This window comes from Aulostomus chinensis, chromosome 17 (assembly GCF_037954235.1).
Source record: "Aulostomus chinensis isolate RoL2024-O1b breed Wild chromosome 17, RoL_Achi_v1.0, whole genome shotgun sequence".
Classification (NCBI taxonomy): Eukaryota; Metazoa; Chordata; class Actinopteri; order Syngnathiformes; family Aulostomidae; genus Aulostomus; species Aulostomus chinensis.
Genome location: NC_141336.1, coordinates 4,823,244 through 4,845,777, shown reverse-complemented (window position 1 = coordinate 4,845,777; position 22,534 = coordinate 4,823,244). Strand labels below are relative to the sequence as shown.

General features: G+C 45.9%; 2 protein-coding genes across 2 annotated transcripts; one reads left to right on the top strand and one right to left on the bottom strand.

Annotated features, from left to right (window-relative positions):
• Positions 1-413: 413 nt before the first annotated feature.
• trmt61a (tRNA methyltransferase 61A) lies at positions 414-17,745 on the bottom strand. The gene is made up of 4 exons (XM_086183529.1): positions 17,525-17,745; positions 14,421-14,762; positions 6,248-6,514; positions 414-1,210 (listed from the first exon to the last, which is right to left on the bottom strand). The coding sequence occupies exons 2-4, from the start codon at positions 14,749-14,751 to the stop codon at positions 894-896; spliced, it is 915 nt and encodes a 304-aa protein (XP_086039655.1). The 5' UTR covers positions 14,752-14,762; positions 17,525-17,745; the 3' UTR covers positions 414-893.
• ckba (creatine kinase, brain a) lies at positions 16,983-22,534 on the top strand. The gene is made up of 9 exons (XM_086183527.1): positions 16,983-17,125; positions 18,756-19,042; positions 19,343-19,544; positions 20,614-20,768; positions 20,858-20,990; positions 21,423-21,594; positions 21,670-21,793; positions 21,890-22,079; positions 22,195-22,534. Exons 2-9 carry the CDS (start codon positions 18,869-18,871, stop codon positions 22,371-22,373), a joined length of 1,329 nt encoding a protein of 442 aa, XP_086039653.1. The 5' UTR covers positions 16,983-17,125; positions 18,756-18,868; the 3' UTR covers positions 22,374-22,534.

Genomic DNA, 22,534 nt, shown 5'->3' with positions numbered 1-22,534 from the left:
TACCTTGATAACTGTTAGTTCATTCTTAGTTAACTGTTAGTTAAGGTGTGTGTCTAGTAATCATTTACTAATGCCAGTCATGCTAACTTAACAGGTTCCAACAAAGATGGGTGGAAAACCTGGAGGGGGGGGGGTGTTTTCCCGCTTTACATTGAAGGTCACAGAGTGATAATAAATGATTAATTATGCTAAGAAAATGCTTATTCAGCACTCCTATATATAACTAAGGGTATTTGTAATCACAGTCATGCTAAATTCTGCAATGATTTAAATCTATGCTTTGGTGTCGATGGTACTTCAGTCTGAGAGTAACTATACTACAGATCAGTTGATTGTTTCCCATTTGTGGTTATTTATTTAGTATTTTTTTGACCTTTTCTGCTGTGGCGTTATTCCCTCTAAAGACAGCAGAGAGATCAGGAGGTCGAGCTTCACAAAGGTCAAACGACAGGATTAAACCTTTGACCTCTACAGAACCTACCTTTTTGCAGCTTGTTGGTGCTGTGAAAGACGATAACAGGAACATTTTTTTAAAACATTTTTTATTGTTTTTAATTGAATAGAAAAATGCCAAAGTATGATTTGCCTCCCTCCAAAAGAAACACAGCCTTGATTAAAAGTAATTTTCGTAAAAGGGGAGGCAGCTGACTTAAATATGTTCCTCTCAAATGAAACTGCTGTCGATTTGATTTTCACTCTCGCTTGATGCAAGCAACAATCCAGTGCCAAGTGTCAGAGGACTAAATTATGTAACATCACACAGTAAATCCTGGTGGTGCTGCAGTGCCAGGCAGCACCAGGAGCCACCTGGTGCACTCGCTGGGTTTCACTCCTGCTCGTGTGTGTGAGTGTGAAACTAGAGCGCTGGTGCAGATGAAGGTAAAGAAGGAGATTCATGGAGTCTGGGTTCTGGGTTTCGTAGCAAAGGTCAGGTACCCCGTGTGGCCTGGTATTTCCCTGGGTGGTGTGGTGGTCTTCAAGGTGATGGCGGCGTGGTTGGGGGCCGAGGAGGGAGGCACCTGCTCTTGGGCGTCAGGCTGAGCAGAAGGGTCGGGGCCGAAGTCAGGCAGCGGCAGAGAGACGGTTCGCACGTCGTGGACTCTAAGCAGCACCTCCAGGGTGCTGATCTCCTCGAAGCCCTGATCCGCCAGCGCCTCGCACGTCCTCTGGACCTGCTCGATACACGGGGAGAAGGAGCACACCCGACCTCCTAGGGAGAGAGGGAACAAGGTGTCAGCTAACATGCTCAATCCATCTTAACTAGAAGGCAACAAATCCTAGAAGGGATGTCAGGTCTCCACTGAAGCATTTACGACTATGATAAGTGACAAACATACAAGCGTCACACATGTTCATCTCACGTATGACGATCATGTAATGAGTTTTTCCTTTCAGACCAGTTAAGATCAATGTGAGGGTTTCACAAAACAGCAGGATCAGACAAATTAACACAGATTCCACAATATCACCATCAAAATGGCCGCGCAGACATGGTGCTCCCTCTACCTGTCTCCAGACGGTGAGGTGCCACGCCACCATATTCCCGACTTGGGCAGGTCGATGTGTTTATCGTCATGTCTGATGTTCAAGATTCACAGAGGACACACAGACATCTCGGTGTTGTAGAAACACACATCACGACCAGCACATACACACCTTCAGAGCAAAGCTGTTCCTACTAACAGCATATTTACGAGGCTGACTATACAGGCAATAAATTCACATTATCAAACACAGTATCGCTCCCAGTCAACAAGACGACTCAAACTGAAGAACTGCTTTCTGAGGTCAGGAGGAGGAGACCTGAGGAGGCTTTAACGTGCATTCCTGCTACTTTCATTTATAATCAGAGACAAAAAAAACTTCTTTCAGTTCGATCTTAAAGATGGGAATTTCTCTCTTCTTAGAGGTGGACGATGATCGAAGACAAACTGAACAGAGGGTTTCTAAATATAATATGAACTTGAAGAAATAAAGTCCCTCTGGGGAAAGATGGTATTCTTACTATTAGTTATTTGTTTTTTTTCCAACTCTCAAAGCATATTTGTTCTGTAACCAAGCTGGCCTGAGACCCGCTGGGTTCCGGGCTGTAGTGTCACCTGCCAGGCTCGGCCCCTCATCTCTAAATGAAGCCAAGCTGTGATCTCGGCGGGCGGCCGAGCCGCCGGCCAAGAAAACTTTCACCGGCTGACCTGAAGAGTAAAGAATGTGACTCGCAGCTGGGGAGGGCCGAGTTAATGAACTTAGGCTCTGTAGACTTGGCAGCAACATGTGTCTCAAGTGACCGCTTGTGATCGGATCTAACTTCTCCGCCCAGTATGCAGATAAACACGTACGATACTTGTGTTGTTTCTAACCATCGGGATGCAGCCGCGTCTGGTATGGAGCCGGCGTTTGACACACTGGTGCTACATCCCAGTAGTGTGGATGCAAATGGGACCCGAGACGCGTTGTAGAAGCGCCTAATCAACTTCTGTTCCAAGTGTTGCTGGAGTGACATTCTTATTCTTGTTCCAGGACAACACTGGAAGCTGCGCCACGCGTAAATAAGTTTACAATCTGAGGCAACGCTTCATAAAAAAGGGTAGGATCCATGACCTGTGTCCAGGTCTGTACACCCAGCAGGTGAGGGTAGAGAGTGGAGGTGTGAATCCATAAACGTAGAGAACATTCTGTCCCACTGCTGACCACCAATTAGAAACAATGTCAAAGCACTGGAATGACTTCTTGCAACCCAAAGCCAGAGTGTTCTGACTTTTAAAGTAGTTCTTCCTTTATGACTAAAACTGACTGCCATTGTGACTGCGTGTCACAACCTCTGCCCCCTACTGGTGGAGCAATTAACACGTTCAATTTCACTACTGAAGGGGAAGAATCATGTTGCTGTTTCTTCGAAGCTGGAAGGGAAAGAGAGGCGATCTGACATTTGGCTTTTACATCCTGAAAAGATCAACACACACACACACACACACACACACACACACACACACACACACACACACACACACACACACACACACTGCAGAGTAATTCCACAGAACAAACGGGCGTTGCTGTAGAAGAGTCCATTGTTGTGAAGTATTACAGGAGAATTCGGAATGTTTGAGATGACGGACGTTCCTTTGGCTAACAGCACCAGTGTTCTCCCTCGGGACAGCCGTACACACAACTCGATGGTCTCCTAGCAACCTGGACGTGCACACATGGAAGGGTCGAGTTGATGATTATACAAGGGCGTCTCTAGTAGTTATTAATAGCCTCACATATCCACCAACGCCACCAGCATCTGCACATGCATGAAATTATGATTCCCAGGCTCAAGGTTATCAGTGTTTGGGGCATGTTTGATTTTGGCTTGCACTTTAGACCCATGAGTCTCCGTGTTGGGGGGGGGGGGGGTGTCTCTGTCAGCATCTTTCACAGAGTGCAGCACTGGGCCGCTGGCCAGAACATTAGAAGAATTACAACAAGGAGAAAGAGAGGAATATTTAACCAGCCTCTCTTTTACATTCTGTCCACTTCAGCAGGGCAGCTCTCAGCCGCTGTTCCTCCAGTTTGAGAAGTCTGAAAAATGAACGAAGTGATGAATTTAGCTTGTGGGTGAAGCATCTTCCCCCAGCTGTCCACAGTTTGTCTCTCTGGTACATTGATTAACTGGGAGATTTTGGACTGGGCGAGTAGTTCACTGCACCTCTGGGTTGTTTCTGTGTGTCTTGGCCAAGCTGTAGAGTCCTGACATGATTTAGCATGATGTTACAAACAGATGATCCCTTGTGTCAATGCATGCATCGACGTGAATCCAACCCAAACTATACCTTATAGGGTCCGACCAACACACCTAGATCATGCCATTGGGATTGACTTTGGTAAGTATACACTTCAATCCCAATCAGTCCAAAGCTGGGGATATACTGCACGTTCCCTGGGTCCTGCTGCTGTGTTAAACTCAGACGTCAACAGCGTATATTCAATGGAGGCGTCATCATGGCGGGACAAACCACAACGAAAACAAGGCACTTCTGGACAGACAAGGAGACGAACTTTACGGTTTCTCAGCTGAAGCACTTGTTTGATTTTCTTTGACAGCCTCTGAATTTAAATCTGTTGTTCAGTATGTGACAGAAAAGCTGAACTGGAACAAAAAATGTGTATACAACCAGATGAAAAGGTGGAAACTACCAGCTCCCATTCCAGAGACTCTGGTGAACACATGGATTCTACCCTGTTTCACGTACACTGGGACTGCAGTCGTCCGTTTGAATTAACCTTGTGGGGCCGTAACTAGAGTTGAGCAGCAGCTCTGAATGTAAACCCACGGAGTTTGTCTGCAGCTCTCTGGAGAAAACAACCAGTCTGAAGAGTAAATCGAGACTTTCCTTATGGAGGAAGATCCAGCAGCTCTGGCCCTGCAGTATAACCCTGTATGGTCATGGGACTGCTTCTGCAATCTGACTGCACTCTATTTATCCGTATCGGTACGTGTGCGTGTGTGTGTGTGTGTGTGTGTGTGTGCGCGCGCATGTGAGAAAGAGAGAGAGAAAGAAATATCTAGCAGCGCCTCCATAAAAGGGATTCAGGGAGGTGGGTGAGTAGCACAGCAGCATCCTCCCTGCTCCTGCATTCCTCTTCATATTGGGGGATTTTGGAATCACGCTGCTCTTACATGAATGATTTAAATTACTGTACGCACAACAATTTTACGCTTAAACATAATTTTGTTCAATGTCTCAGTGCTTCTTCTTCTTATTGATCTGTCTGCTTCCAGCTGCCATGAGACCTGTGGCGTCTCCTAGTTCCTGCGCTCTGTTCCTGGACATAAAGCTGCTTTGATCGGCTGTTTAGTGAGCCACCTGTCAATCACTCACTAGCTGATTGCTGGTTAGCTTAGCATAATGGTGTGCAGGTTCGCAGGACTCTGTCTTGCCTACTCCGAGGGTCTCAGCTCTCTGATGCAGCAGAGAGGAGAGAAGAAGGCTATATCTTCTTATCCGGCTCTGAGGATGATGGACAACAGGTTCACTTCCCCAAAAAGTTCCTTCACACCCTCATTGTTACCGGTAACTTTCCCTGCAACTACAGATTTATCGTCTTAATCTATTGGTAAACACCTCAGTGAAGCAGCGACCTGCCCGGGCATGCAGGAGCTCCTGGTTGACAGAGAAACCCTTGGATGCTTTCTGGCTCACTGATTTGTTCTGTGACCAGGAACAAACAGAACTAACACACATATTTGAGAGGGCAAGTTGAGGAGGACCGGAACAGAACAGCTACGATGCGTCTGGAGACGGGTGGAAACTAATTTGCTGGTATTTTAAAATGTGCTCAGTCACAGTCATGTTGCTGCTGCTAGCTGGAATCATAGAGAACTCAACATCATGTGGTGGTGATTCTCCCCCAGGCCAGGCCACACACGTACACACACACACACACGCACGCACGCACGTACACACACGCACGCACGCACGCACGCACGCGCACACACACACACACACACACACACACACACACACACACACACACAGGGCCTCAATCATTCTCTTCTGATGTTAACGTGTTGCAAAAGGAGAAGTTTAATGTATTTTATGGTGATATTTCTTCTGATTGCTGTTACGTTCTAACACAAGTCAGAAAAAAATGGGTCAAAGAGGCGGAGAACCCACAAAACATGTCGCCTCCAGCTGTCACTGGCAAGGAGGCACAAAACACTAACAAATAACTGTATCAAATTATCTAATTCCGCTTATCAAAAAGAAAAGTGGCAGGTTAACATTTGCAAAAGGAAATTATTTCAGATCAACCAATTTCACACACTGATCCAGTGGTTAGACATTTCACACACTGATCCAGTGGTTAGACGTATCCAGCAGACAAGCGTAACTGTCAATGTTTCTTCTTGAAGCCTTTATAATCGTGTTAATAAATGTGAAAAACCTTTTACAGAATTCCTTTCTACACACAATAATCAGTGATTATAGGCATAGTTTTTATCTGCTTTTTCTTCATAGACAAAACTAATTCATTATAAAGTTTTACATTTTAAAAGCAGTAACCAGAGTCTGAGTTCTCCGCAGTAACAAACCCTGATGTGTACAGGCTGGCAGGGACAAAACCTCAGGTGCCAACCTGACAAGAGCTGTTGCAACCTGCGGACTCCAGCATGGCCCCACAAAGCCGGTCAGACCTCATGGATGTCAGGGGCTCCTCGCTGTGGGACCGGCACAGTTAAACGAGACCACACACCCCTTACCTTGCTTCTTCATTGCAGTTTTGGCGTGTCTCACCGCCTCCCAGGGGCTGGGGATGTCAAGGAAGACTGCGTCTGCCACCCCAGTCACACCGAACCCTTCCTTGCACACGTCCTGGTTCCTGACAGTGACCAAGTGATCCACGCGGTGCTCCTTAAACTCCTCCGCCACCTTTTCCGCCCGCTGCTGGTGAAACTCCACAGTGTGGAGGTGACCTGTGGGGGCGATGGTCCGCAGTATGGCGTGGGAGAGCGAGCCGCTGCCTGTACCTGAAACACCCAGACCACAGGGAGGATGAAGGTGATGAAATCACATGAACATTCCAAAGAAAAAAAAAAATGAAAAAGACAAATGTCGCCCTGGGGGTCTGGTTTTGTTTCAAGAGGACACGCCTCATATCCACGTTTTCAGTTCTGATCCGATACACACCTGCTGATATCAAATTCTATACTGAAGCTCATGAATGCAGTCATTGTATGACTGATGGTGTTGCCATTATGTTCAAGGTTCCATCATGAGGTTCTAAATCAAACCGCACAAAAAAAGGTATATAACAGCCTATAACAAGCTGACATTGGGTGAGAGGCGGGGTTCACCCTGGACGGGTCGCCAGTCCATCACAGGGCCATCAGGAGCAATTAGGGGCTCAGTGTCGTGCTCAAGGACACTTGGACATGGTCACCGGGGGAAGTGAGGATGGAACCAGCGACACTTCAGTTGCTAGATGGCCACTCCACCTCTGAGCCACGCCGCCCCTAAATTTCAGAGTATCCAATGCCAATTTAATTGATCTGTATGTACAGCTTGGTGAGACGTCTCATACTATATTCCATCACAAACTACGGAATGGAATATAGTATCCGTATGTCGATTCGCACAATCATTCCGAAATCCCATCTGTGAATAACTTCAGTATTGGCGCCCAATTAGGATTTTCTCGATCTCCCATCTGAATATTGAATATTTGTTGACCAGCAAGTTAACGCAGTGAAATACTGAAGGTGCAGCAACAATTTCATTAGGGATGTGCAAAAATTAAATGCATAAATACATTCATTCACATCAGAATCACAATGATCCTGTCCAACTGAATCCTACCCTTACCAAGCTACCAAGCTAACTGTTACAGTCATCCTGAGCTAAAACTGCACAGAGATGGACAACTGATGTTGCTTGGGCACGTAGAGATGATCTATCTTTGTTCAATGAATGAATTAAATCAAAATGGAATCTGAGAGTTGATTGATTCTCAGGTGAGAGGCGGGGTTCACCCTAGACAGGTCACCAGTTCATGGCAGGACCAACACATAGAGACAGACAACCATTGGCTCTCCCAGCCACGCCTACAGTCAATTTAGAGTCTGGATTAACCTGGTCCCTCTTGATGTCTTTGGACTGTGGAGGAAGCTGGAGTACCAGAGAGAACCCAGCAGGAACAGGGAGAACATGCAGACTCCACACAGAAAGATCCTGTGACAGAGCCGGGGCTCGAACCTGGAACCTTCTTGCTGTGAGACGACGGTGCTGACCACTGCACCACTGCTGCCTATAATAAATATATTATTGTAAAAAAAAAAAAAATAATATATATATATATATATATATTTTAAACTAACAATAATTATCTTGTTTAAATTTAATCATTGATTGATGGCTTGTTTTGTCCAACACTGCAAAAAAATAATACAAAACAAAAAACTAAACATCCAACAAATTCTAAATTGACACCTAAAAGTCACTGAATGGTCGAAACGTCTGTGAAACACAAGACACATTTCAGCTGAAATTGTGAGTTTATGTCCACTCCAGACATGAAAGCGTGTCATTTTGTAAAAGTTGGGTCGTGTCTGACGCAACGCTCAGCGCTCGTTTCCATGCCGTTACAGTCCGAACAAAGAGCTCACAGCTGCTACTACGACACACACCCACATTTTCACACCGAGTGTCTCCCCTCATCGGTTGATAAGTGGACGCTGCATTTCTGAGTGGGCTCGAGGCGGCGGTGCGGAGCTCTGCTGGATGAGACAATGCCTGCTAATGTGCAGTCGGAGAGGAGTGAAGTGTGTGTGTGATTTTACAGGAGGGAGAGAAACACCAGTCATGTGACTCGCAGTTATGGCGTGTCAGGGGGTAATGGAGCATCGCAGCCAGAGGCCAGCAGATCCCATCCGCTGCCCCCCCCCCCCCCTTCTTCTCCTGACATTACATCACCACCGCCTTTGTTAGCGTGGCAACAAAGAAGCCAGTGTTTACCCTGAAGAAGCACTTTGACCGGCTAAAACCTCACGCTGCCGCAGATAAAGCAGCTGTAAACAGGATATTTACAGTTGTAGGAATATAGACAAGTTGAATTTATTGAATAAACAAAAGAAGGCTGTCCAACATTGAAGGCAACTCACAGATAAGCTTTTAGTTCGAATAAAGACAGCTTCTTATCTTCACGCTTGAAGGACTGTCAGCAGAAATATGCGAATAAAAACGTCTCATAGAGAAGGAGAGAAAGATTAAACAGGCCCACTAATGATCCTTCTCCCACAGATCACTCGGTTCACTCCTGGTCCACAGGCCCTAGACGGCAATAAACTAGAACTACAATCTGATGCTGTACATCAGGGGAGCACAGATGCTTCCTGGAATCATCACGTCAGACACATTAACAGAAGGAAAAAAGGGAATGAAAAATGTAATACGAGATGTGGAACAAGCTGCATTAGTTTCTGAATCATCATGCGCTGGAACTCTTGCGGGGGCGTCAGAATAGAGTGACGATGCTCTGATGAGACGCCCAGGTAGCGCCTCGGCGTGCCTACCTCCAGCATGGTGGGGCCAGTGGTTGAGTGGAGGGCCTGGATGAGGACGCGTGTCCTACAGAACATACAGAATAGGACTGCGCAATAAAAATGATACAGTAAAATACTGCAGTTTTCCCCCATAATGCTGTATTGATATTCCAGCTCCCAGTCTAAATATTGAATCGCAATATATTGTGATAAAATGGTACCGTTACCATACATTCTTACTTCTGCTTCAGAATTCTGGTTTCCAAATGTGATGCCAGTTTATCCTGATTTCCTTGACAGATTATTGAGTCCACAGAAAAGTTCTAGTGGTGGAAACATCCAATTAGCAGATTAGAAAGACAGAAAAAAAAGGGCACTGCTTTGGATTAAGTCTCAGCGGTGCTGGTGGGATTGCTCCATGAAACGAAGAGGAGACATCTCATGATTGGACTTGCGGCAAGAGCAACAGGAGCCGTCTCTTTATTGCAGGCAGAGAAATGTTCTGCCCCTCAACAGTTACGCGTATGTACATGTGTGATCAAAGGAGTTGCCTTTGAATCAACAACAGCTAACAGCAACAGCTTTGCTCGGATGCACTTGTGACTCAACAACATCTCTAAACTGCTCACGGAACAGGACGGGGAGTCAGTGGGAAGCTACTGTTCGAGAGGAAACAGTTACAGCAGAGGATGAAAACATGGAGGGGGAGGGGGGGGGGGGCGAGGTTCAGCGCGAGTCTGTTGGCTGAACTGTCGGACAACCCCGTTTTCTGTTCCTCTATCACATACAAGACAGCAGCGGCCTGAGTAGGAAGCAAAACCAGGCCAAAGGGTCAGACGGTTAAACTAGTCCATTATGGGAGCCGTGTCCAGTCACAGTTAACCCACTCACGTCTCTGTGTGCTTCAGCAAGGCAGTAAACCCCTGAAGACTGTTGTCAAGCGACTCGGCGGCCAACTGATTCTTTTTGTCAACACAACTGCATTTTTGATAGGAAATGGTTAAAAAAAAACAACAACTAGAGAAACAGCTTCACCATTATAGCAGTAGTTTGTAAAATACCTGATTTACTGCGGCAACACTGTGTACTACTGGCAAACTATCAAGGTGGAATGACAGGTGACATCACTAGCAACTACAGACCAACGTGAATTGAGGTGTTTGTCAGAGGAACAATTGAGAAAACCAATCCTGATCCAGAAAGATTTCAAAAGATTATGGCTGAGTAGAATAAAGTGGTCAAGTGCTGGGGGGGTTTAACAGTGGGAGGTTTTCACAGGATGGTAATTGAGTCACAAGATGTCAAACTATTTGGAATAATTGTTCTTTATCATGATTACAACTACAAATGCCTGATCTCAAATCTTGACTGGTTTAGCAAACGCGGGAGACCTCAGTTGGAGCTGCAAATTCTACACCAATTCACATTTTATTGTAAGGGACACGACAGACGATTCAGTCGAGACGCAGGTCCACACGGACAAACGCACGTGGACAAAAGCAGCTTCAGCAGACAATATGACGGTCTGTCCTTGAGTTCGCAATGAGTTTTAGAGAAAAACCGAATAAATTTGGATGAAGCAGCAGCTGTAGAGAGAGAGTGTAGCTGATACATTTGGAAGTGCCAGCTGACGGTGAGCAGGAAAGGAAGATTTATTGTTGGTCTCGGAGGGAACCAGTGCTGGATGCTGCTACAACCTTAGGTTACGCACACAAAGTACACAACATCTGGTGGTGACGTTTCCAGTCAGCTCGCTCTGAGTGGCACCGAAGCATTTTCCAGCTGTAAACATCTATGATGACAGTTCAGCAGACTGCGATCCAGTCGAGAACAGGACCATTATGACGGTAAAGCCCTCCCAGATAATCTCTCTTCAGATCAGCCTTAAATAAGGAACATCCCTGTGACTATCAGGAGGGGTGAAGCAGACCCCAGATCAGCCAAATTATACTGTAGTGTGCACCCAACATTAACAGAATGACAGCAGACCCTTAAAAAAAACAACAACAACAAAATCACAGTAGAAGTTTTCCGCAAAACCTTTCCAGCGTTAAAAACCAAACCTACAACGCTTCTATCGTCCTCCCGAGTCTGTGAATATGCAGCTATTGTTGATTTGATTGATTCAAAATTGTATCTGATGGACACCAGATCCTCCCATTTTCACCGAAAAGTCAATTCTCAATGTCAGAGCTTTGAAAACACACTTTTAATTCGCTAAATCCTCAGCGCGATTAGCGGGATAAGACACGAGGCAACCACTTATTGGTAGAAAAATCAGCTGACTTTATAAAGATGCTTCTCTGCTCCCGCTCTATTACTGGTGATACTTTGAAGGCTTTGTCATCTCTGCTGCCTGATCTCACTCCTCCCACTCACACCTTTGAGATTCAGCCAGATGTTTCATCCACTGAGCCCCAGCTGGACGACATCATGGGATAAGAAGATTTAGGGATTATGCAATGCAGTATTTGTTCGCCATTACATTTTGTCTTCTTTCCACCTCCCCTATGCTGCTTTGCATTCAGCTCCATCTTCCATTTCCATTTGCTTAATTGCAATCTATAAGATGGTGGTGTGCTTCTGCAGTCCAGAGGCAGGGAGGGGGGATGGGAGGGGCTGCTTGTGTATGCGCTGCAGTGCTTCATCATGTTTTACTGCTGACAGCCCGGGTCATGTTATTGACTGCACTCAACTGGAACTGTGTGTGTGTGTGCGTGCGTGTGGGTGGAGATTGCAGGGGTCCTCGAGGTGATGGATAGATTCAGGAGGAAACCGCCTGAGTCATCACACGAGGCACCGATGCCCAGTCAGGAAAGTACGGCACCGACTGTGTATGACGCTTTAATGCAGACAGAATGGAGGCTCTGTTCCAAACGCTTCGACCTGTAAAACCACGTGTCTGCAGCAGGGATGCACCCGACTCCAAAGTTCACATGAACACACCCAACCTACTGACTCAACCTACAGTCACCGACACCTCACCCGTGGTCGCCAACCTCAGATTCCACTCCCTGCCATTGGCCGACCATACAAACACGTTGACATCGACACCACAAACTTAACAGTCTTAAAACCAAACACTGACAGTCGCTGATGTGTTTGCTCATGCAACTGCTGGCTGTGCATTCATTGACAGAGTGACTACAGACCCGCAGTAAAGAGGAAAGAGACAACTTCACTTTGTGATTTCACATAAATTTCAGTTGCTCACTCTATGAACCGTCAAGTGCACACTGGAGGTGTGTGTGTGTGTGTGTGCGCTCAAATGCACTGAAGGCTGGGTCTCCTACTGCCCTCAGAGCTTTGATCAGGTCTGTGCTGCTGTCTGTAGTCATACAGGTGAGTCGGTCCTCAGCAAGATTCCAGGAGCTCCGAGCGTCTTTTAACCCCTGGCCAAATATTTCAGCGCTCTGAACTACGGGAGCCCAACAGGGAGCTTTGGTGGAGGATGTTGAAGAGAAAATGGATTTTCATTAAAGCAAATCAACGTTAAGTACAAATTCTAATGTATTGATCAAATTGATTCCTTGCCCATCCCCAGTGTGTGTAGAATCTTCACATCAAAATGAGGCCGAGAACATAAACTTAAATGTTCATGGTTACTAACACAGACAAGTGATTTGTGATGCTAGCGTGAGTTCTGATGACCTCTGGTCATCTGATGGTCATCATCAGAACTCACCCTCAGACGAGTAGCCTACTTCTGTTCTTCAAGTGAAATGACAGAAATGGAAGAAACTGATACTGTCTTGCATAAACAGAGACAGATAGAGACAACAACGTCCTATTTATGTCCTAGTCTGCAAGTGTCATCATGTCTGATTCCAGAGTAACAGAGGTTTGGTTTGATAAATTACTTCCTCAATGTAGCATTTTATAAGATATATAATAGTTAACAAGTCACATGGCTGTTATACGTCTGCCCGTGATGACTCATAGTCCTCAGTCTGATAGAGCGATATAAGAATTTTAAGTCTGTGCTGTCCTGTGTAGGGAAGTCATTGACATTGTGTTACTGCGCTGTATAAACATGAGCAGATTAGAGGTGATAGCTTTGTTGGCTGTTCTCAGTCAGGACACAGAATCAGTGAACAGAACTCACACAGGAGTCACCTTGGATGTAGACATCACCCTGCTGGCTGGCTGAAGGTTTAAAGCTAATTATTTACTGTATATTTTATATAATTAATGCACATCAAGCAGGTTCCAGCATGCGGATCATTGCTGCATCAATGAGCTCCATGCCAGAAGCAAGTGAGTGGGAGAGTGCTGCACCTGCTACAACTACCCCCCGCCCCCCCCCCCCCCAAAGACCAATGCTGGACTGTGAGGTGACAATACGATGATACGACGCAACCACGTGTCGCTCCTCATCAACAGTAGAAGTAACCGAAAGTAACCTCCCCCCAACAGAGTTCCAAAATATCTTACTCAAAATGTTCAAGACAAATGCCAACAAAATCGCTTCCAGTGCAGTGATTTTACCTTGAAAAGAAACAAATCAATTCTTTATTACTGGGTGAGACTTCAATTGTGAAACATTCTGACTGTGAGTCAGAGACATTTTTGCTGCTAGCTTGTTGCAGCTGCTGTTAGCAACTAAGCTAACATCACGCTGTTCCTTGTTTGTACTCTTAAGTAATTTAGGCTACTTACTTGCCCCTCACCTGTTTTTTTTTTTTTTTAATCATTTTTATTCATGCACACCGTTCCAAATTACTTCCCTAATTAGAATCATTTACCAGTTTTGCAAATGATTCCCTGATGGATGTGCAAGTGAATCTCAACCCAGCAGCCATGGCAACGTTAGCACGTCCTCTGCTGCACAACATGTTACCGGACATCATTGTATAATTGCCACAGATTCATTTATGTTGTATTTTGTTAATTTCTACAGAAGAATATTTATTTCATTATTATTATTAGTTTATATTTATTTTCAAACAAATTATTTTTTCTGGGGACCCCCTGGCACCCCATCGAGGAGCCCCAGGCTGTGGGCCTCTTAAGACCTCACTATTGGCTTTGTGAGGTCATGCTATTTCCTAACTAAACAAAGTTTATGCTAACAGACCTGTTTGTTCTCTTTTTTCCCCCCAAATGAGAATCGATAAAGAATGGAATCATTGGGAAGAATCAGAAATGGAATCGGAAAAATCTTACCAATTCCCATCCCTATCCCTAATGATTAATCATTGCAAATAAACCAAGTAAAAGGAACATGACTCTTTTGCAAAAGATCACATAATCAGAGCTCCATTCTTTATGTCTGCCTTTCTCCTATCTTGTAAGCTCTCAGCGTCCAGAATTAATCTAGTTTCATAGAAACGCTTAACTACATGATTGTGAGGCGGTTTGAATTCTTTTGTTTTGAATAAGAAGCAAGTCTCACCTGACTCACAGACGATGGACCCCGGCTTCAGCTCAAGCATCATGGTGATGGTGGCGATGTCGGTGGTGTAGAGAATCTGCGTGCGGTGCGGCAGGCTGACCGTCCACAGCTCAGGTGTAGGGTGAAGTACGTGGACCCAGCCACCTTTGCTGCACGTGACCTTTGACCCATAGCGCTGACCAATCAGGTCCGTTGAGTGGCGAATGACGCCGTAGCGTGTCTGCGTCTGGGCACCCTGCTGCACCTTCACTGGCATCATGGAGTCGTGGCTCAGGTACACAATGGCGACATCGCCGTCCTGAATGAAGTCGGAGTACTCCACAAAACTCATGCTGGGTCACTCTGCAGGAGGCAGGAATCATGAATGAACACAACCAACTTCACATTCAATATCTTGGATCTAGTTAAGAAATAAATAAATCTCGATGCAGGTCTTCGCAAACCTTTTGTTTGATATTTGTAAACTCTAGAGGTTTGGTGGTCACTGCTTTGATGAATGGAGATGTTTCAGAGCAAGAAACGTCCCCATTTTAGGGGACATCAAGTCGACTCTTCATGTCTTTGTGATCGCAAAAATGTCAACATTTGGTGTTTTTTACCATTTAAATAGATGGTAGATTTTGAAGCACGCTGTGCCATGATCAGGGTTGTGTTTCCAGTACTCACAGTCAACTGCACTGAGGCATATATTATTAATAGGGAAATTAGTCTGCAGCCCTTGTGAAACTCAAGTATAAGACAAGTCATTTATCAATTTACCCCTCAAAAACCAGACCCCTGTCTGGTTCCAGCTTCCCCAGCATGATTCATGGCCATCGGTGCATTTTGCAGAATTTGCCAGGCAAAAAAAAAAAAGACTATTTGAAGGCTCATTCTAGGGCTCGAGAATGGAAACTTCATTAAATAATAGATGCTGACAGCCAGACACGTGGCTGATCTGAATCCCAGATAATGCCAAGGATTTAATATGTGCAAGTGTTCCACTGAACTCTGGAAGGAAGATAATGTTTTACTCTTTCATTTTCAAATTACAGGTGGCACGGTGGAGCAGTGGTCAGCACTGTGGCCTCACAGCAAGAAGGTTGTGGGTGGAGCCCCGGCTGGAGCACGGGGTCTTTCTCTGTGGAGTCTGCATGTTCTCCCTGTTCCTGTGTGGGTTCTCTCTGGTACTCCAGCTTCCTCCACAGTCCAAAGACATCAAGAGGGACCAGGTTAATCCAGACTCTAAATTGACCGTAGGTGTGGCTGTGAGTGTGAATGGTTGTCTGTCTCTATGTGTTGGCCCTGCCATGGACTGGTGACCTGTCCAGGGGGAACCCCGCCTCTCGCCCGTATCCGCTGGGATAGGCTCCACCCCCAGCGACCCTTAACAGGATAAGCGGAAGAAAATGGATGGATTTTCAAATTACAGGGTGTTTAGGTTCTCTGGTCTTAGTGATGTTTCTGTGAGCGCTGGTCTTTACATGTGGTAAACATATGTCTCTCACGCAGCTGCAGTTCAAAACTTTATCACAACTTATCGACAGAAATAATAGTTATGAGCAGCTTAATCACTGGTTATGGTTTATTAGTACTACACAGGTGATAATAACCGCAGTGTACGTGCAATAGGATGCCTGGGTTTTCATCTGTGTAAACAAGGCACGAAATTACTAACAGTAACACTCTGGTAAAATATGCAGATGATTAGCTTCACCATAAAAAACAAAAAACCAAGAGACAAATCAATAAAAGCTGAACAAAACAGCAAACAAACAAAGATCTATGTCATAAAATAATCTATGTAAGGTGAAAATTCACAACCATTTTACCACTTCAACCATTTTGCACCCTAATTGCAGATAATATTACTGGAATCATTTCAAAACGATGCTGGATGAGTCCACCACTTTGTTACCGAGTCAATAATTGGCTTAACCTACTTAGTCTCCACTCATGTACATTTACAACACACAGAAAGTGGGTTTGGCAGCAGTTTATGACTTGCTGGCAGCAGTTATTATGACCTTGTTGTCTTGGCATGAAATAAAGGGAAGCAGCCAGCAGTCACTGTCTCTTTGTTGTTGTGCATGTGTGTGTGTGTGTGTGTTTATTTCATATGATTGTGTTTAAATGGGTAGCAGCAGTTTGAGGTTCAGCTTCATCCCTTCCTCAGAGTTGGACCCCTGTTGTCTTGGCAACCATGTTACACTTTAATCTATGAATATTAAATAACCAAACCACACGTGTATACAAAAATAAAGCACTATAATGTGTTGCTGACACAAAATACTCATAAAATTACAGTGCTAATTTCACCAGTTAACCGCCTACCCCTCACCCTCATTCCAGGTGAAATAAACACATTTTTACGAAGTCTATTCCTCTCTCTGTGTGATCTGAAGTTTCAAAGCTTCATATTAAACTTGTGTCAGTTGAATTTTGGGCCAGGATTAGTTACTAAAATATCTGTGACGTCACAAATCCTCGGACGGCCAATTAACGTCTGATTTTCACTGACATAAGAAACAATCTTCCGCATTGAATGTAAAAAAAAAACAACAAAAAACACAAAAACTTCTTATTTCAAACTCTGCACACTCATCACTCTAAACGGTGAAGTGAACATCCAACTACATGGATTAGAGGGACAGTTTTCCGCCTGCATCAGGACCCTAGCTAGCATCGCTGCACTACACTCAGGTTCTGATGCAACCATATTTGAGGTAAGAGCTGTTGAACATTCGAGAAACTTCAACTTGGTGTCCACGAAGTGTTTCCAATCGACAGCATACGACAGGTCGCGTTAAAAACATGGACCCTGCCCATCTGGAACCATACCTCCAGCAAGATATGACTACATACGGGCTTTGAGTAACTTCTACGCTAACGTTAGCCCTTTAACAAGCTAACGCTAGCTAACGTTGCCCACGTGTAGTTGGGCAGCACTGTTATTGGATAACAGCTTAAAGGTGACACATGCAGACGACATCCAGAGGGTGTGAATGTTCACTTCATCAGTGAATTACAGGTGTTATAGTTTAACAGTGCAATGTAGCTCTGCTTGCTAACATTAGCTGTCTCCGCCTGGCTCGCTATTTGCACGTCAGCAATGACTAACTTACCGTGTTTTCAGTCGGTCCTGAGATAGAAAACGACTACAAACTGCGGGTGAGTTATTTCTGCCCCGAACGTTACTGTATATTCATGTAGCCTGCACCGACAGCTACCCATTGATTCGACGCACACGTGGTGTTGTTGTCACCGGAAGCTGGGTAAGACAGACCGGAAAATGAGGCAGGTGACTAACTCGTAAACTCCCGGAGCAGACGGAGAGAGTGGAGAGAGGCGGAGCAGATGGTTTATAGATCTGCGCTTGTCACCCCGACAACGCACGTTGATGTTCCGTCAGGTTTGAAGCCTTGAGGAGGATTCTGTCCATTCAAAATATGACAAGACCGTTTTCTGACGTTGAATACTACTACAACTACTACGACTACGACTATTACTACTACTACTACTACTACTACTCCTCCTCCTCCTCCTCCTCCTACTACTACTACTAATAATAATAATAACAATCCACTGTTATAGTTGTCTATTATTGCCATTATGAGTATTGTTTTTATTATTATAATAAGCTGTTGTAGCAGTGGTGGTTCGATGTATTATATTACCTGATTTCTCCTCACATATTAACACTTAAGCAGCCCTGTTGGTGTCAGTGGTGAAATTGGGAGATTATTTGAGATGTATTACTGTTTATCTCGCTCTTCATGTTCTCTATATAGAGTCTGCATATCCAGCACTTATGGGACAACGTATTTATTTAAATTAATGTATCTATGATCGGACCATATCGCTGATATATCGATCTAACTGCTGCATCGGTGGAAGCTTCGATAGACCCCCGAATCAGAAAAGTAGCTTTGAATGTCAAGTAAGTGTGATGAGGAGAGTGTAATCATATCCTCTTACATGCAGGATGTAAAAGTACAAGTATTTTTACTTTGTGAAGAAGCCGTTTATACTACATTTATATCACAAGGGTCGGCGCCTCTGATCAAGTTCACTTGTACAGTTCTCTGATCAGAATTGCTTGATTTCACGAAGCGTTCAGAAAACTTTTACTTGAACTTGAACTGTAAGAAAAAAATCGCCCAAAAACAGAAGAAGCGTTCCATGCATGTTAAACACTGTCTTAAATATGGCAGTTTCTATGTACAGTGGTTCAAACTGTTCTGAATTACATGCCACTGAACGTAGCCCTGGAACCACGTGACCAAGCAACTGTTGGGATTAAAACCAGATCAGTCTTGTAGTGCTGGATCATATAAATGCTATTTTATGTCCCAGTTGTGGATTTTTGTAGTAAAAAGGAGAATAGTGGGTGTGATGTAGCTGCTGGAGTCCCCGCCGGAGCCCAATCAGCGCGTCCAATGGAATGAATGGACTACAAATAGCGGCCAATGGGAGGAGAGATGCTCGCCTATAAATCACCGTCTCTGCTGCTCGGTGTGACCGGAGAGCTGCTGGGACGTTACCGCTGCTGCTGGACGTTTGCAAGCTCCTCGGCCGGAAAAATAGGGATCTTTGTTTCTACCCCTGGTAGTAGTAGTAGTCAACCACAAATCCGAAAACAGGTGAGTCAGTCCGTTACTTTTTGACGTGAATCCCCGCTGCAAAACAGCGAGCAGCTGCGTTCACATTAATAAATGACATCTGGGCGTTCCAGAGATCCTGGCCTCATCCATTGTTTACCGCAGGATTCGCTCCTGGAGACGTTCTGTAACTTAAAAATCACGACACGCACGCATTTGTGCACCTGTTTCAGTTTAGGTTGCGTCACATTTCATCTCAGATCTGCGGTTTTATCTATTGAAACATTTAAACGGATGAGTTCATGAGATGTGACCGTCTCTCCTCCCTCGATCCTCGGCCAGGGAGCAGCCATGCCTTTCGGTAACACGCACAACCAGATGAAGCTGAAGTTCTCCTCGGAGCAGGAGTATCCGGACCTGACGAAACACAACAACCACATGGCCAAAGTCCTGACTCCCGCCATGTACGAGCGGCTGAGGAGCAAGCAGACACCCAGCGGGTTCACCCTCGATGACGTCATCCAAACCGGGGTGGACAACCCAGGTAAACTCGCGTCTCGAGCGCTGGGGAGTGTTAAATGGCCGCAGCAGCAGGGAGGAGACGCTAAAACTTCCCGCACGGCCTCACGGGCAGAGATCAGCGCTCTGATGCGGACGGCTGAGCCGCTCGATGCGCGCCTCCATTATCCGCCTGATGCACTTCCCCAGCAAATGGTAAAGATGACCAGTTACATAATGAATGTAGGAGCTGATAACCCGCTGCTGCGTTGACGGGCGGACTGGAGAAGTTCAGTGCCTGATGCAAGGGTGGGGATGAGCATGGGGTCTCAACCTGTGCCACCTCAAGACCCACTGACTCATTAGACCACTGAACCATCAAATAGTACTTTTGTTCAAATGTAAAATATTTCTGTAAAATGGTAACCCCACTCCTTTTGCTTCGGAACATTGACCACGTCACGAGTGTTCATGTTGCCCAACTCAGCATCACAAATTGACGTGAAATGGATTTTATGGAGCTAAAGTGTGTGTGTGTGTGTGTGTGTGTTTAAAAAAAAAAAAAAATTCCATGCAAAATCCAAATTCAGTTTGACAGCGTTTTAGTCCACTAGAGGGCGCTCCTGGGCCCTGGCCCAGTGAAACAAGGAACCAATCGGTCACTTAAACCGCATGAAATATGAGAAATGCTCAGTCTGCTGGAGTCTGAACTGTGGTTCCAAATGCTGTATTTGGTCAATCCAACAGCCCTGAATCCTGATGTTTAAGCATCTGGAAACGCTTGAGAAAGTTGACACGACAGATTATTAAAATGATCAGTTTTCTTTCGGTGACGTGCTGCAGCGATGGATGTAGACCAAGCTGATGACTCAGTATCGCGGGTAGGTGCCTTTGCTCTCTACACTGTTTAGAAAATCTGTCCACCCTTCAGCTGAACAGTTCCCAGATCTGTCAGCACACAACAACCGCAGAGCAGAGTTATTAACACTGGACAGGAAGTTGGAGAGCGAGCTTTGCCCGGCAGCTTCACCATAGATGGTGTCCTGCAGACGCACAGTAGCTCAGTCTAGACCTGATGACACGCTGCTCGCTGACCCCGCTGACCTTGTGTGCAGGCCACCCCTTCATCATGACAGTGGGCTGCGTGGCTGGCGACGAGGAGACATATGAGGTCTTCAAAGAGCTGCTGGACCCCGTGATTCTGGACAGACATGGAGGATACAAACCCACAGACAAGCACAAGACTGACCTCAACTCAAGCAACCTGAAGGTATCGCTGCAGCCGCCATCCCTTCAACTGGCTGCTCACTTAGTCACGTCCACACTGCAGAAACTCTGACATGTGTTTATCCTCGTCAGGGAGGTGACGACCTTGACCCAAACTATGTTTTGAGCTCCCGTGTCCGGACAGGCCGCAGCATCCGCGGCTTCTGCCTGCCACCGCACTGTAGCCGAGGGGAGAGGCGTGCCGTGGAGAATCTCTCCATCGAAGGTAACAAGTTGTTCATCTGTGACCGACGGGATGGCACTAATTTGAGTCAGACTGCAAGTAAGAAGTGCTGTGTTAACACGTAGCTCAAGCGTGAAGTCTCAAAAGATTCACGGAGCCAAATGTGAAGCAGCGTTTTGGTGTTTGAAAGATGTTTGGGAATGTTGCGAATCATTGGTCTGAGCTGGGACTAAAACCTTCCTGTTGGCTGCTGGAGGAGCCAAGACAGCTGCAGAAGCTGTGAGGCCTCTGAGATGGAAGTCTGAGCAGGATTCATGCAGTCTCTCTGTAGCAGCGAGGGCCCTCTAGTGGTGGCAGGTGTCACAGCAAGCATCACAAGGCAGCATTGTGCCCCCTGGCTGGGAGCTGACTCACATTAGTGTCTCACATCTCTGCATTGCTTCGGACATTTCTGAACTGGTCTCATCCCGGCAGCTCTGGCCTCACTCAGCGGAGACCTGAAGGGGAAATACTACGCCCTGAAGAACATGACGGAAGCTGAACAGCAGCAGCTGATTGATGACCACTTCCTGTTTGACAAGCCAGTGTCTCCTCTGCTGCTTGCCTCAGGGATGGCCCGGGACTGGCCTGACGCCAGAGGAATCTGGTGAGACGCGCAACATTTGTTGAAAAGAGTTGCACTGATAAATGTACCACACTGAACTTGATGTTGACCTCAAAGGCACAACGATAACAAGACCTTCCTGGTGTGGGTGAACGAGGAGGACCACCTGCGTGTCATCTCTATGCAGAAAGGAGGCAACATGAAGGAAGTGTTCAACCGCTTCTGCACCGGCCTCACCAAGGTCAGTCGGAGACCATCTGCCTTCATAAGCAGGTCATGTGTAAGCGTAGCGTATTGATCTGATGTGCATCAGCCTGAGCGACCTGCTTCTGTTTAGATCGAGACCCTGTTCAAGGAGAGAGGCCACGCCTTCATGTGGAACGAGCACCTGGGCTATGTCCTGACATGCCCGTCCAACCTGGGCACTGGCCTACGTGCTGGCGTCCACGTGAAGCTGCCAAACATGAGCAAGCACGCAAAGTTTGAGGAGGTGCTCAAGAGGCTGAGGCTCCAGAAGCGTGGAACCGGTACTTGGGACTTTATATCCTACTCTGATCCAATTAGTGTCCTAAAGGTTCCAGGTAATGGAAAGTCCCAGAAGTGGGGTAAACCTGGTTCTAATGCTTGTTTTTGATTCATCAGGTGGCGTGGACACAGCCGCTGTGGGTGGAGTGTTTGACATCTCCAACGCCGACCGGCTGGGCTTCTCTGAGGTGGAGCTGGTGCAGATGGTGGTGGACGGCATCAAGCTGCTGGTGGACATGGAGAAGAGGCTGGAGAAGGGCCAGTCCATCGACGACTTGATGCCCGCCCAGAAGTAAACCGTCCTGCTGACTTGCCGCTCCTGTCCATCCCTCTCTCCAGTCTGAATGAATGTTTGACTCCGTCCTGGAATGCACTCCGCATCCGTTTGAATTCTGTATTTAACAGTTCCTGTAAGGTGAAGCTGAACCTGGAATAAAATGTTCTGATAAAGGTTGAA

Bases quoted from the DNA above. Each gene is read 5' to 3' on its own strand.
- ckba (XM_086183527.1), top strand. From the start codon at position 18,869: ATGGGAGGAGAGATGCTCGCCTATAAATCACCGTCTCTGCTGCTCGGT. The intron at 21,595-21,669 runs GTGAGACGCGCA...TTGACCTCAAAG, and splicing joins CCTGACGCCAGAGGAATCTG to GCACAACGATAACAAGACCT. The intron at 21,794-21,889 runs GTCAGTCGGAGA...GCTTCTGTTTAG, and splicing joins TCTGCACCGGCCTCACCAAG to ATCGAGACCCTGTTCAAGGA.
- trmt61a (XM_086183529.1), bottom strand. From the start codon at position 14,751: ATGAGTTTTGTGGAGTACTCCGACTTCATTCAGGACGGCGATGTCGCC. The intron at 6,515-14,420 runs GTGAGACTTGCT...TGGGTGTTTCAG, and splicing joins GTCCATCGTCTGTGAGTCAG to GTACAGGCAGCGGCTCGCTC. The intron at 1,211-6,247 runs GTAAGGGGTGTG...CTCTCTCCCTAG, and splicing joins AACTGCAATGAAGAAGCAAG to GAGGTCGGGTGTGCTCCTTC.